The 12,640-nt window shown below is 46.1% G+C and overlaps 1 protein-coding gene across 1 annotated transcript in view; it reads left to right on the top strand.

Moving 5' to 3' along the window:
• The window catches only part of LOC138583117 (ATP-binding cassette sub-family A member 9-like), a 2,332,105-nt gene that overhangs the window by 2,157,271 nt on the left and 162,194 nt on the right, over positions 1-12,640 (top strand). Inside the window, exon 34 of the mRNA XM_069655077.1 lies at positions 9,879-9,973. Within this exon, the coding sequence (XP_069511178.1) occupies positions 9,879-9,973 (95 nt within the window). The remainder of the gene's footprint in view (positions 1-9,878; positions 9,974-12,640) is intronic.

Below are 12,640 nucleotides of genomic sequence, written 5' to 3'. Positions count from 1 at the left end.
ACAGGGTCTCCGAGGAAAACAGCTGTGAAGCGCGGTATACCAGCACTGCCCGGCTTAAATACAGTTACTTCCTGGTCATATGACACGGAATGGAATCACGTGACCGTGAGCCTGGGGCACATGACCGCATAACGTCACGTGATCGGGTCGCAACGGAACGAGCACTTGTCTTCCTGCTCGAGCGGCTGCCTAATCTCCATGGCAACTGCCAATGGAGAAACGGCCGCAAGCGCGACTGCAGGGTGTATGGCGATTGCTTCGCCAGCGCGCGAGCCAAACTGGAATGCCTGCGTGAGCCCCTGGAAACAGGTGACTGGGGGGAGAAGGTGGTTATCTGAGTGGTTGGCGGGACATGGCCGAAGGAATGATCTGAGGACATGACAGAGCCCCCCCCCCCAAAGGCCCACGACCTCGTGGGCACGAAGGATGCTCCCGATGGAAACGAGAAACCAATCGGGGAGCCTGGACATCAGAGGCAGGGACCCAAGAACGCTCCTCCGGACCATAACCTAACCAATCGACCAGGTACTGCAGTCGACCCCTATGGAAACGTGAACCCAGAATATCCGAGACCTCGAAAACATCAGGAGAATCCAGGGAAACAGGGGCAGGAGAAGGGCGAAGACGAGTCGAGGAGGGACAGGGCTTGAGGAGGGAAGTATGGAACACAGGATGAACCCGCCAGGACGATGGGAGAACCAGGCGATAGGCCACCGGATTGATGACCCGGGAAACAACATAGGGACCCACAAAACGGGGCAACAGCTTTCGACAACCCTTCAAGTGGAGGTGCCGGGAGGACAACCAAACTCGGGAACCAACGGGATACAGGTTTCTGTGGTCGGTATAAACCGTAACTTTGTGTTTGGCCCCTAACAGGTGATGACGCCAGGTACGAAAAGCATCCATTACCGCCAGTAGCTCTTTTTCGGTGACGGTATAGTGGGTTTCTGCAGGGTTGAACTTGCGTGAATGGAAAGCTACAGGATGAAGCCGCCCGGTAGTGGGACAGGCTTGTGACAGGATCGCCCCCAATGCGAAAGAAGAGGCGTCCGCCTCGACAACGTACGGTTGATCAGGGTCGGGGTGTTGGAGCACCGGGGCTGTGGTAAAGGCGTTTTTTAATGCCTCAAAGGCCTGCTGGTGTATTTCCTGCCCCTCGAACGGGACAAGAGGACTGGTAAGGGATGTGAGAGGCGATACAAGAGAAGAAAACCCAGAGATAAAACGCCGATAGAAATTAGCGAAACCTAAAAAGGATTGCAAGGCTTTTAGGGTTTTAGGTGTTGGCCATTCGAGGATCGCTCGTACTTTAGTGAGATTCATGGCTAGGCCACCAGGTGTGATGTTAAACCCCAAAAACTCCACGTTGGATACATGGAACAAACATTTCTCGGGTTTCACAAACAGTGAATGCTTACGCAGCCGGGACAACACTTCCCGTACATGTTGTATGTGTTCTTTCAGAGTGTGAGAAAAAATGAGTATATCATCAAGATACACTACCACAAACATGTCTAATATATCCGAGAAGATGTCATTCATGAAATGTTGAAAAGTGGCCGGGGCGTTGCATAAACCAAAAGGCATGACAGTATACTCATAAAGGCCATACCGCGTACAGAAGGCGGTCTTCCATTCGTCTCCCTTTCGGATGCGGACGAGGTTATAAGCCCCCCGCAAATCCAACTTGGTGTAAACGGAGGCATGGGTCAACCGATCCAAAAGAGGAGAAATGAGTGGGATTGGGTAACGGTTCTTAATAGTGACGGCATTGAGCCGACGATAATCAACACAAGGACGAAGATCGCCCTCCTTTTTGGGCACGAAGAATATGGGGCTTGCTGCAGATGATTTTGACGGTCGTATGTGGCCCAGACGCAGCGCTTTATCGATGTAATCCTTGAGGGTCAGATCCTCCGACAGGGACAAGGAATAGATACGGCCTGAAGGTATCACCGCCCCGGGAACCAAATCAATCGGGCAATCGTATGGGCGTTGAGGAGGGAGTACTTCGGAGGAGCCCTGATCGAATAGCATACCATAATCCTGATAGTCCATAGGTATGTGATTGGTGACTGAACCCACTATGTGTGTAATAGGGGGAATTTCGTCGCCCCGTATTGCCAGTTGGGCAACAGCACCAAGGGCCAATGCTGGGGTGTCCGTTTCTCTGTCCATAGGTAGGCAAAAGGTCTGACAGAGCTCGGATTCAAAATGTACGTGTCCTGTTCCCCAATCGATGTGCGGGTTATGTTCCCGTAACCAGGGTATTCCTACGATGATGCCAAACTGAGGCATGGATATTAGATCAAAGTGGAGGGTTTCTTTATGGACTGATGGGATATTCAGGGTGAGAGGGGCGGTCTGCTGCTTGATGGGGCCAGAAACAAGCTCTGTCCCGTCGACTGCTTGCACTGGTTCGGGTCGGGATTTATTGATCAAAGGTAGGTTTAATGTGTGGGCTAGAGTGATGTCAATATAGTTACCAGAGGCCCCGGAGTCAATAGTGATTTGTACGGGATGAATGATACCCGGGGCAGGCTGTATGGTGGCTTCTACTTGTATAGGCCTGATTTGACCAAATGATGGGGTGATATCCGGGGAAGGGCATGGAGAACTCGATCCTACCCCCGCATCTAGGATCGAGCTGGGCGAAAATCCTGCTTCTTGGGTTTGGGCTTTCGGGGACATTCCTTTACTAAATGACCTCCCAAGCCACAATAAAAACAGGCGTTCTCAGCCCTTCTGCGCTCCCTTTCTCTTGAGGTGATGGGACTCCTAACACCCCCTATTTGCATAGGTTCACCGGACTCATTGTAAGACGAAGTAACGGCAGAGCTGGTAGTCTGGGAAAACCCGGCCTCAGCCCTGTGTTCAGAACGCCGTGCGTCCACTTGGAGAGCTAAATCCACCAAAGCGGGAAACTGAACAGGTAGGGATGGTACCATGGCTAGAGCGTCTTTCATAGGGTCGCTTAGCCCTCTGTAGAATACAACCGCTTTTTTGCTTTCAGGCCATGAGGTCTCAGCGGCCAGTTGATTAAATCGTGTGATATACTCAATGAGGGAGCCCTTACCCTGGGACAAGTCCAGCAATTCTAGATCATGTGATTGAGCTTTATATCTAGTGTCAAATACTCTGGACATTTCTGATACTAGCTGGTCAAAATCATAGAGGGCCGGATGATCTGTTTCTAACAGGGGGTTTGCCCAAGCAGCAGCCGTACCGGCTAGGTGGGACAGAGTAAACGCCGCTTTGGTGGTAGGATCCGGGAAAGCAAGGGGCCGGCACAAAAAATGCAGTTTGCACTGATTAAGAAAAGTCCTAAACTTCCTCGGGTCCCCATGGAACTTTTCAGGGGCGGCCAAAGGAAAGGGAGAGGGAATAACCACCGGAACGGGTGCTGGGGGAGCCGGGAGTGGGTGTGCAAGGGGTGCTGGTGCTGGATTGGCGTCACCGAGTTCCGGATCTGCGGGTAAGGGGTGTTGGGCACTCTGTAATAGGTCGAGACGCTGATGAACTACAGTATTAGCAGCCACCATGTCGGCCCGTAGTACCGTAAGTGCTTGGATGACAGCGGCCAGGGGGTCTTCGGCGGCACCCTCCATATCTTACACGACAGGCTTCACAGTCTGTTATACGTTGATAGTCGTGAAGATATAAGAGACCTCCGTCCCCAAGTGCCGCACAGGGAGAATCACTAATCACTCCCTGTGCAACCTTTGAGGCCACAGGTGGAGAGATCCGAGGCCGGAACCGAAGTACTGGGAGCCCCAAGGCAGCTGTAAAAAATACAATGATTAAATACCAAGCAAGCAGGGTACTATATGCATAAAACAAAGAATGGCCAGTTTCTTACCAGATATCTGATGAAAGGGAAGATGGACCTGAGGGATGGTTCCGGGACTCACGTAGGCAAGGAATCCACCCTAAAGGATAGGTCAGGATGTTTTTTAGCCAATCTCCACCTGAAGAGTGTTGTGGTCCCTCGATAGTTGGGTGACAACTACCACTTGGGAAGTATGATTTATTGTACAAGGATGCGGCCTGGGAAATCCAAAAGGTGTCCGTTGAGCAAAAACAAGGTATCAAGCCAGGAAAGGCAGTCCGAATCCAGTGGAGGAACAAAGAGCAAGATCCAGAAGAAGTCCGTGATTCAATCCGAGGTCAGAAGCCGTGAGAAACAGGAGAGCCGAAGTCGCCGTAGCCGAACGTGATCCACAAGAAGTCCAAAAACAAGAGCCAGATTCAAGGAAGCCAGGTAAGCGGGTTTATTCAGCAAAAACAGGGTCTCCGAGGAAAACAGCTGTGAAGCGCGGTATACCAGCACTGCCCGGCTTAAATACAGTTACTTCCTGGTCATATGACACGGAATGGAATCACGTGACCGTGAGCCTGGGGCACATGACCGCATAACGTCACGTGATCGGGTCGCAACGGAACGAGCACTTGTCTTCCTGCTCGAGCGGCTGCCTAATCTCCATGGCAACTGCCAATGGAGAAACGGCCGCAAGCGCGACTGCAGGGTGTATGGCGATTGCTTCGCCAGCGCGCGAGCCAAACTGGAATGCCTGCGTGAGCCCCTGGAAACAGGTGACTGGGGGGAGAAGGTGGTTATCTGAGTGGTTGGCGGGACATGGCCGAAGGAATGATCTGAGGACATGACACATGGCCAAGATGGCAACCGGGTGACATCTTGAAGGCTCAGCTCTCGCAATTGATGCTCTGTACCGTTCCAAACTAATAATACTGGCAGGATCTATGCTTGGAAGCGCTCCTAAAGTCGACTACACACTGCCAACAGAGTTTACTCACCAAACTCTGGTCCGAGGCAGAAGCGCTGGCTGCTGTGACAGCGGCGTGCGGGCTGGGACTGAAGGGGCTGCCTGCTGTCCCCCCGTTATCGCCTGCCACTCAGTTGGTTGCTGACCCAGCGTGGTGCAGAGAAAAGCCTTCACCTGCGGCTATGGTCCTGTTTAGTTCCATGGAGCGGAGGGGCCAACTACCGACCGCGGGGGACATCCTTGAGAGGTCGGCCCGGTGGCAGATATGGTCCAGCTGGCCTAGGGGCGCATCCCAGAGCCACAGTACAATGCGGTAGCCGAGCAGTCCGCCACACCCACTGCATTGTACTGTGGCTCCGGATGCGCCCAGCTGGGATACTAGTGCACGGGAAGAGAGGAAGCCATGCCTGTGTACTTGGGAGATGCGATGCCACAGTGACATGGAATGGAAGAGTTATAATGGTTAAATACCTTTAGTCAGACAGACCAGTGGCCATTTTGGAGGCAGGCAGTGTCACGAGTCCAAGTGTGGCTCTCATAATATCCCAGCGTTGTGGCTAGAGCAGACAGGGAGAGCGATGTAGTGCGGCCTGTGCTGCAGCACTGGGGGAAGAACTTTTTGGAAGTAGGTAAAAGCGCGGCAACCTGCATGGGTGAACTGGGCCTGGTAACCCTGTTGCTGCTCACTCTAGGTGGTTGTTATAGATTAGTACCCTGGGATGGCATCTAGAAGCACTTTTTTGCTCCGTGCGGCTCTTCAAGTACACAAACTCCGGCTGTGCCCGAGCTGTCAAGGCCATCCTTGTTCTCGAGAGATCCAGTGATGGCTGTTCTGGGGAGAATAGAAAAGTCAATGACACGTATGGAAGGCAAGTTCGACAAGCTGAGTGAGAAAGTGGCTCAGTTGGGTCCAGAACTGCCACCCTAGAACAGACCAACAAGTTGGACCATTTATGTGCCCAGAAGATTCTGGTAGTAAAGCAATGGAGTAAGGACATGGAAGTGATGGTAAAGGGACAAAGGGCCATGTAGGGCAGGATCGAGTATTTGAAAAATGTGGTATGGGCCAAGCAAATCCAAGTCATTGGCCTACCTTCAGGTGCAGAGGGTGATGATTCGGTCTCCTTTGCGGTGGACTGTCTCCCGGAGATGCTTTCCTTGAAGGGGGATACAGATCCCATATATATCGAAAGAAAATGCTACAGGATCAACATTCGCACTTCTGAGAAAAGGGTTGACTCAACAGTGGGACCCACTCTTATCATTTAGGTATCTGATGCTCACGACAGGGAGAAAGCTGCTGGGGAAAGGGCACACTGGAATACCAACAGCATAAGATCTTGCTGTAAAGGTTGCAGCCGAGTCAGAAAAGTTTGAAAACCTTTGATCACCTCAGGAAATGGGATGACTTTGTGTCACCTGCAAGGGGGTTGGTTCTCCCCCTCTGTGCCTGAGCCTTCAAGTAAATGGTTGTTTCCTGACTCTGTTAGAATCTCTATGTAGAATAAAAACTCATTAAAATGATTTAAAGATATGTTATATGGTTCTGCTAGCATGTTTGGGCTTACATGTACGCTCCTGACTGACTGTCTTTCCTAGTTGAGGGGGTTAGGGGTGGTTGGCGTCCCACTGCAAATGTTTATCTCTCTTATAATGCATGCATAGCCATGGTGGGGTGCAGGCTTCCATCCCTTTCAAGGGATATAGTGGGCTCCGGGAAGTGGGTGTGGGTGAAACCTTTTTGAGGGTGCCCCCTGCGACCTTTGTGTGTGATCGGATGCTTAATGCGCTGCTATTCAGGATATGATATTTCATGCATCTTGGGAGATGGGATTGAATGTACTTTCTTTTCAACTCAAGCAGAGAGGCCACTATCTTCTTGGAGCAGTGTCTTATTCACACATATATTTACTGTTTTAATCCCCAATGAGGTTTCAGAGGGCTGCCAGTGAGACCCCCCCTCCCTATCTTTTTGTTGTTTGCTTACAGTGGTGTTGCATTGTTACGCAGTCATAATATAGAGCGGCCTCACGTGCTAAGGGCTCTGCTCTAGTTTCTAATTCTACGTTAAAATATTAATACAATATTAATACAAAAGTAAATGTAGTGGTTTAAGTATAACGTAGTGCAACATTAAGCAGGATAGATTGTTGATTTTCTAGTAACATAAGGGCTTTCGGCCACGTTAGCAAGAGTTCTGCCATTTTGAATTAGGCCCTGTTAGAGGTGGCAGCTTCTGTCAGGTGGAGTATTAAGTCACATTTTGGAGCTTCTGTTGAGTTCATTTAATTAGATTGTATTATTCCTTCCCCCAGTGAGTGTTTAGATAGCCATGGTCCCTGGAGGAAAAGGGAAGCACCGCGCAGATACTAATTAATGGTGCAAGGCTGAGCAGTGGACAGGAGCTGTGAACGGAGTGCATTATATCAGTTTTGTTCTTGGAGATTAGATTAGTGCAGCAGCTGCTGGGACAATTCTTACTGCGAACAAGACCTGGTGTCCAGACATTGCTCAGGTGTTGGACTGGGTTGTGGTTATGCTGCCCCCATCGGTGAAGTGGCAGGTGCATTAGAACTTCAAGTATCAAGCTAAAAAGAGCAAATACATCCGAGGATTTAATCCCCTAGACCAGTGTCTCGGCTTCATTTTTTATAAAGACACCTGGTTCCCAAGAGGAATAGTGAAGGATGTGTACTAGGAAAGCAACATGTTTCAAGATGGGAGTCGCAGAAGGTCTTGCCAAAGAGAGAGTACAGCTGCAAGGTCAAAGACCCATTTGGGGTTGTCAAGTTGTCTTGGCTCATGAGAAAGTCCACTTCATTGTCACAGGGCATTGACTACATTGTTCAGACCTGCTCATGTTTGGTCTCTTCGAGGGACATGCGCCTCACGAATTATCTTGAGTTGTTTTGACCAATGAGGAAAGTCCATTATTGCAACAAGTTACATGAATGGATTGGAGCAATCAGAACAAAATATTTTGTTCTGACTGCGCAATTAGGTCATTTACAGGGGGCTGTATATATTTCACCAATGGGGTAGTGAAATGTAGGGGATGTTTAGATATTTTTTTATATAGGAGATAGCAAATAGTATATGTGGGATTCATCTGTATTAGAGACATGCTATCAATGCCGTTTTTTGTGATTTTTGTCTTTAAAAGCTGTAAGTAGCGTGGGTGAGTCAAGTGAGTTCTCAGTGTTCAGTTCTATGGAGCTCACTGACCCTCCCGGCTGAATTTGCATATAATAAAACTTGTTTTCCTTGCAAAATGTGCGCTCTTTACTCACAGATTGTTTTTTATCAAACAGTTTTTGGGCCTACCCTACCTCTCAGCAAAGAGAGTTGTGTCCAGGCATCCAGTTTTTACTATGATTATAAACAATCAAAAGCATGTATTGTCATTCTAAGGCAAGAAAACATATACTGGCAGAGCACATACATCATTTAACTTTAGATATGAGTAGCATTGCTCCCAGTCTTTCAATTAAGAAACATTTACATTTCATTGTAGTGGTTTTCCAAGATCACATAGCGCTCGGTAGGTAGGAGCTTTGATCTTAGATGCATTCATCTGTAAAAGAAACAGGTGCAGACTAGCTTTACTCACAAGTAAGACATCCTTGGTCTAAATGAGCAGTGTTACTTCATGTGAGTTGACATTTGTATCGTGACCTACTGCCATTGTTATGGTCTCAAAGCACTGTGGGGTTAATCGCCCTTCGGCTGAACGTAATCTTAGCAAAAATAAAACCAAAATAGCAGTACATTGCATGCAAATAGCATTTTGAATGTGGGTGACTTTTCAGTTTCTAACATAGAGGACTAGTTTAAAGAAAATATACCGACCATACAATTATTCATTTATTATTATAATTATTGTTTTTATTGAGCATGGACCTCTCACTGGGTGCAACGCAACGCTCAACAAGTTATAGGGGGAAGGACACGGTGAGGTAAGAAGAGATACAAGGGTTTGGGGAGTTAAGAGGGGCGCAGGAGGGTAGCAATTTGGCAGCAAGGGATCTAATAGCAAACAGGGGAGGAAACGGGGGAGCAGATCACCAAGTCTCAGGTAAGATCAGGAGTGGACGGTGTGTGGACCTTGCTGTTAGGGAGGAGCCATTCAGAGGTGTAGCCAGGATTGTCTAACAAGTGGGGCATGAAGCTAATGTAGATAATGTAGTTGGGCCCACCGCAGTGAAATTAACATCTGTAAATTCCCACACAGTGCTGCTCAGTGGACATTTACAGATTTTGAGCGGCCCTTGGCTGCTCAGGCCCTACCCTGTCTTCGGCACTGGAGCCATTCCATGAAGAGGAGAGTCTTGAGCTGCTTTCTGAAAAGTAGAAACGAGGAGGTCTATATGGTGTTGATGGGGAGGAGGTTCCAGAGTGTGGGAGCATAGACAGGGAAGGCCTGTTTTCTGGTTCTTTCCTTTCTGCCACAGCACAGTCCCATTCTGCACATGTCCTTACTTGTTGATCGTAGGATTCTGGAGATGGTGAGTCTCTCAGCAAGATAGCTTGGGGACTTCAGGAATTACAGTCATGTAGATGATGCAGCAGGCATTGCTAGGACAGTGACAATGTGACACCTGAAATTAATTTTTCATAGGACTCAACCATATTCTGTCAGTTTCAGCTATTATAACTTAAAGTATGAACCCCAAGAGCAACTGTTTACAGGTGAGAAATCTGAAATGCTTTGCATGTAGAACACATGCACACTCAATAACATGCAGTCATATGCAAATTACATACATATTTGTTAGATATTGGATTTGAGACTGGTTTTTATTAGTGTATGAATATTCCAACGAAACAGAGTATTTTCTATGCAAGCATAATGTTGATCCAACTGTTCATTAATTGGAATGTGCACATATTGATTCTGTAAAACTTCTGGAAAATAACTCATGTAAACGTTTCCATGAAGAGATGAGGAAACAAATTATGTGGAAGAAAGACTGATATTTACCCCCCCCTCCCCAATAATAAGCTCTACATGTTATCCAAGCCTCTGAAAAGACACGTTTAGCTGAAGCCTAGAGAAGGCAAGTGATCAAGCATTTCTGTTTTTGATTCCAGTTGTGTTTCGCCTTGAGTATGCTGGCTAATCCCACCATAGTGCTTCTTGATGAACCCTCAACTGGAATGGACCCGAAAGGTCAACAGAGAGTGTGGTAAGTTAGGCTTCTTGTCATAAAATGCATCCAAGCCTAAAGTAAGGTTTAGATCACTTTGTGAAGCACACCCTGCTCTTGGTACTCTTCCCATTGTTAAGTATTATGCCAAGGACTTTAATAATTGTATGATTTTCAGGTTATTGTTCCAAGCAAAGAAATAAAGCGTACACTCTTCAATGAACACACACTAATCCTGATGTTCACTCTAGGTGTGTTCTGGGTGGTTGTATATGTTTATAATTATATTTTTTGGGATACATGGGTAAAGTTAATCTGCAAAGGTCCTCCTCTAAACAGATCATTGATTGGTGTGGCTCCTGAGGTGAAATGTTTTATGTTCTTTCTAAATTGTGTAGCTGCATGTCGGTTTCAGCACCTGCCACTCAAAATCGTTCTTCTAGTGAACTCTGTGGACATTCGCAAATTACCATGGCTCTGTCTCTTTCCGGGTTGCAGGTTTTGCTATGGCCTAGCAACTTAAATACATGTTACTTATGGATGTGGCATTTAAAAGTGTACTTCTTGCTCAGGTTAAACAATATTGTGTGCTTATTTTCATATTTGTCCTCTATGTTCCACTGTTTGGGATGGGTTTACTATCTATCTCAGGGAAGTATGCAAGGTGAGGGAGAATGGGATGGTGAAGTTTATTTGACTTTGGTTTCAAACCCGTTGAGGTGGAATGGCGTGCCCTGGAGAATGACTTGGCCGAGTTGTGCACCAATCGCTGCTGCATAGTATTAATACTACGCTATCGGAATTTCGACAGGATGCAGTGTTTGATCAATTTCTTCAAAGGTTGCTATGGCAAGATTGTAAAGGAAGGGGAAGTGCTGAAATGGCCACTGTTTTGGGTAGTACAGAATAATGATGACCATGTACCAAACCTGGCCATTGGAACTGAGAGAGGCTATAGGTGCTTATACCAAACAGATACAAATGTCGCCTTTTTCATATTACTTGGGGACCCTGTAGTCCAAGCAGAATCTATCATCACTGGGGGAGGTAGAGGCGTGTCTCTGCAAAATATTGCTCGGGATGGGCAAGACAATCCCATTATGATCCAAGCAATTCTAAGGATTATGTGCTATTTTAAGTAACATGTTTTATACATCTGATGTCCCTAAATATTAAACTGCTGTAGCTGTATGGTAAAACATGTGAGCCTTAAGGTGATATAATATCAGAGCTAACAAGGAGATGAAGAGAGAGGGGTTGCTTAATTAATGGGATGTTGCTGGAAGAGATACGCCTGGACATTTTTAAAAACATTAAGACTATGCACTAATCTACACTGAAGAAAAAGGCCATTCCACACAATCAGACCTTGGACTGACAAAGTACAAGCTGATTTAAGATTATGTTTCTGAGGGTTAAGCAAACAAGATATGGATAAACACAGAGATTTAACTGGCAGATGGAAAACAATCTGGACAGAAACGTATGCCCCAAAGATGCACTTGTGGATAAGAGTAGCTCTTCCGTAAAATATTCTGTCCGAGAATGGCAGATAATGTAGTTTCCTTAAACTAGGAGTGTTATTTGCAAACAGTGGATCATTGGTATCAGTGGTGCCAAATTATTTTGCATCACTGTGGCTAGGAAATTGATATATATTTTGGCAAAGCCATAGTAGTTTACACACTCCAATATATAGAAGAAATCCAATACATATCTTACATTCATCAAATACATACCTTACAAACATCAAATAATCAACATTTTCTCTTAAATACATAATACAAATCAATTTGAAATCTATTAAAATCAATTATAAAATTAAACAATCTAAAGAACATAAGAAACTTCATGGATCAATATTTAAAAATGTCATTTTTATCAACCAGGCCTTCCCAATGTAATTTAATATTGCGTTTAAACCCATTTAATCTGTGGTGGTTTTACCAAACCGAATAACTTCTTTAACAGTTCTTACATTAACATGTAAAAACAACGGTCTCAAAAATGGTTTCTTGGGCAGTTATATAACAGACAAATACGTACATAAATGTTGGATATCATCTTCCCAAATAACACTGTTTTTGCAGCTTCCCGACTGGCCTTTATTCCAGCAAGCTTTAGAGCTCTGTAATGGTAAGATTCTGAGTCTTAATTTAACCATTAGGGTTTTCACCATTCTGTGAGACGGACTCTATTGCAATTGACTTCTAAATATTGTACAACCAGTTTCTTATTTGCGTTACTATTTCCTATCTTTTTGAGGTACCATTGTTCATATTCTCAGCACAGATTTATAATGAGGGACCAAGCCTGACAGGATTACTCAACAAGAGCGATAAGTAATACATATTGCATACCATCGCAATAAACAGTACGTTCAGAGAAGCAGGGGTTTCCTTTTTACTGAAAATTCAATGCTATACCAACCCAGCTCCATCCTATCAGGTACATTTGGAGCGCTACTTTGGAGATTCAAGAGCCGCTTCAAGATCCTAGTTTATTCTGTTAACAAATTATCTGAATACCCCCAGATTTCTGCTCAAAAGGTTGCAGCTGGGATTGCCTGCACTCTGTACACCTCAGTGGCATGGAAGATGTTCCACCCTCCATATTGATTGGAAAAAATTATTACTGCCACATGCATTTTGTTCAGGGTGAAAAAAAACTACTTTTAGATTTATATATATTAATTCTAAATAATGT

This window comes from Ambystoma mexicanum, chromosome 3q (genome assembly GCF_040938575.1).
Source record: "Ambystoma mexicanum isolate Mex_15411 chromosome 3q, UKY_AmexF1_1, whole genome shotgun sequence".
Classification (NCBI taxonomy): Eukaryota; Metazoa; Chordata; class Amphibia; order Caudata; family Ambystomatidae; genus Ambystoma; species Ambystoma mexicanum.
This window is presented reverse-complemented; position numbering and strand designations above follow the sequence as displayed.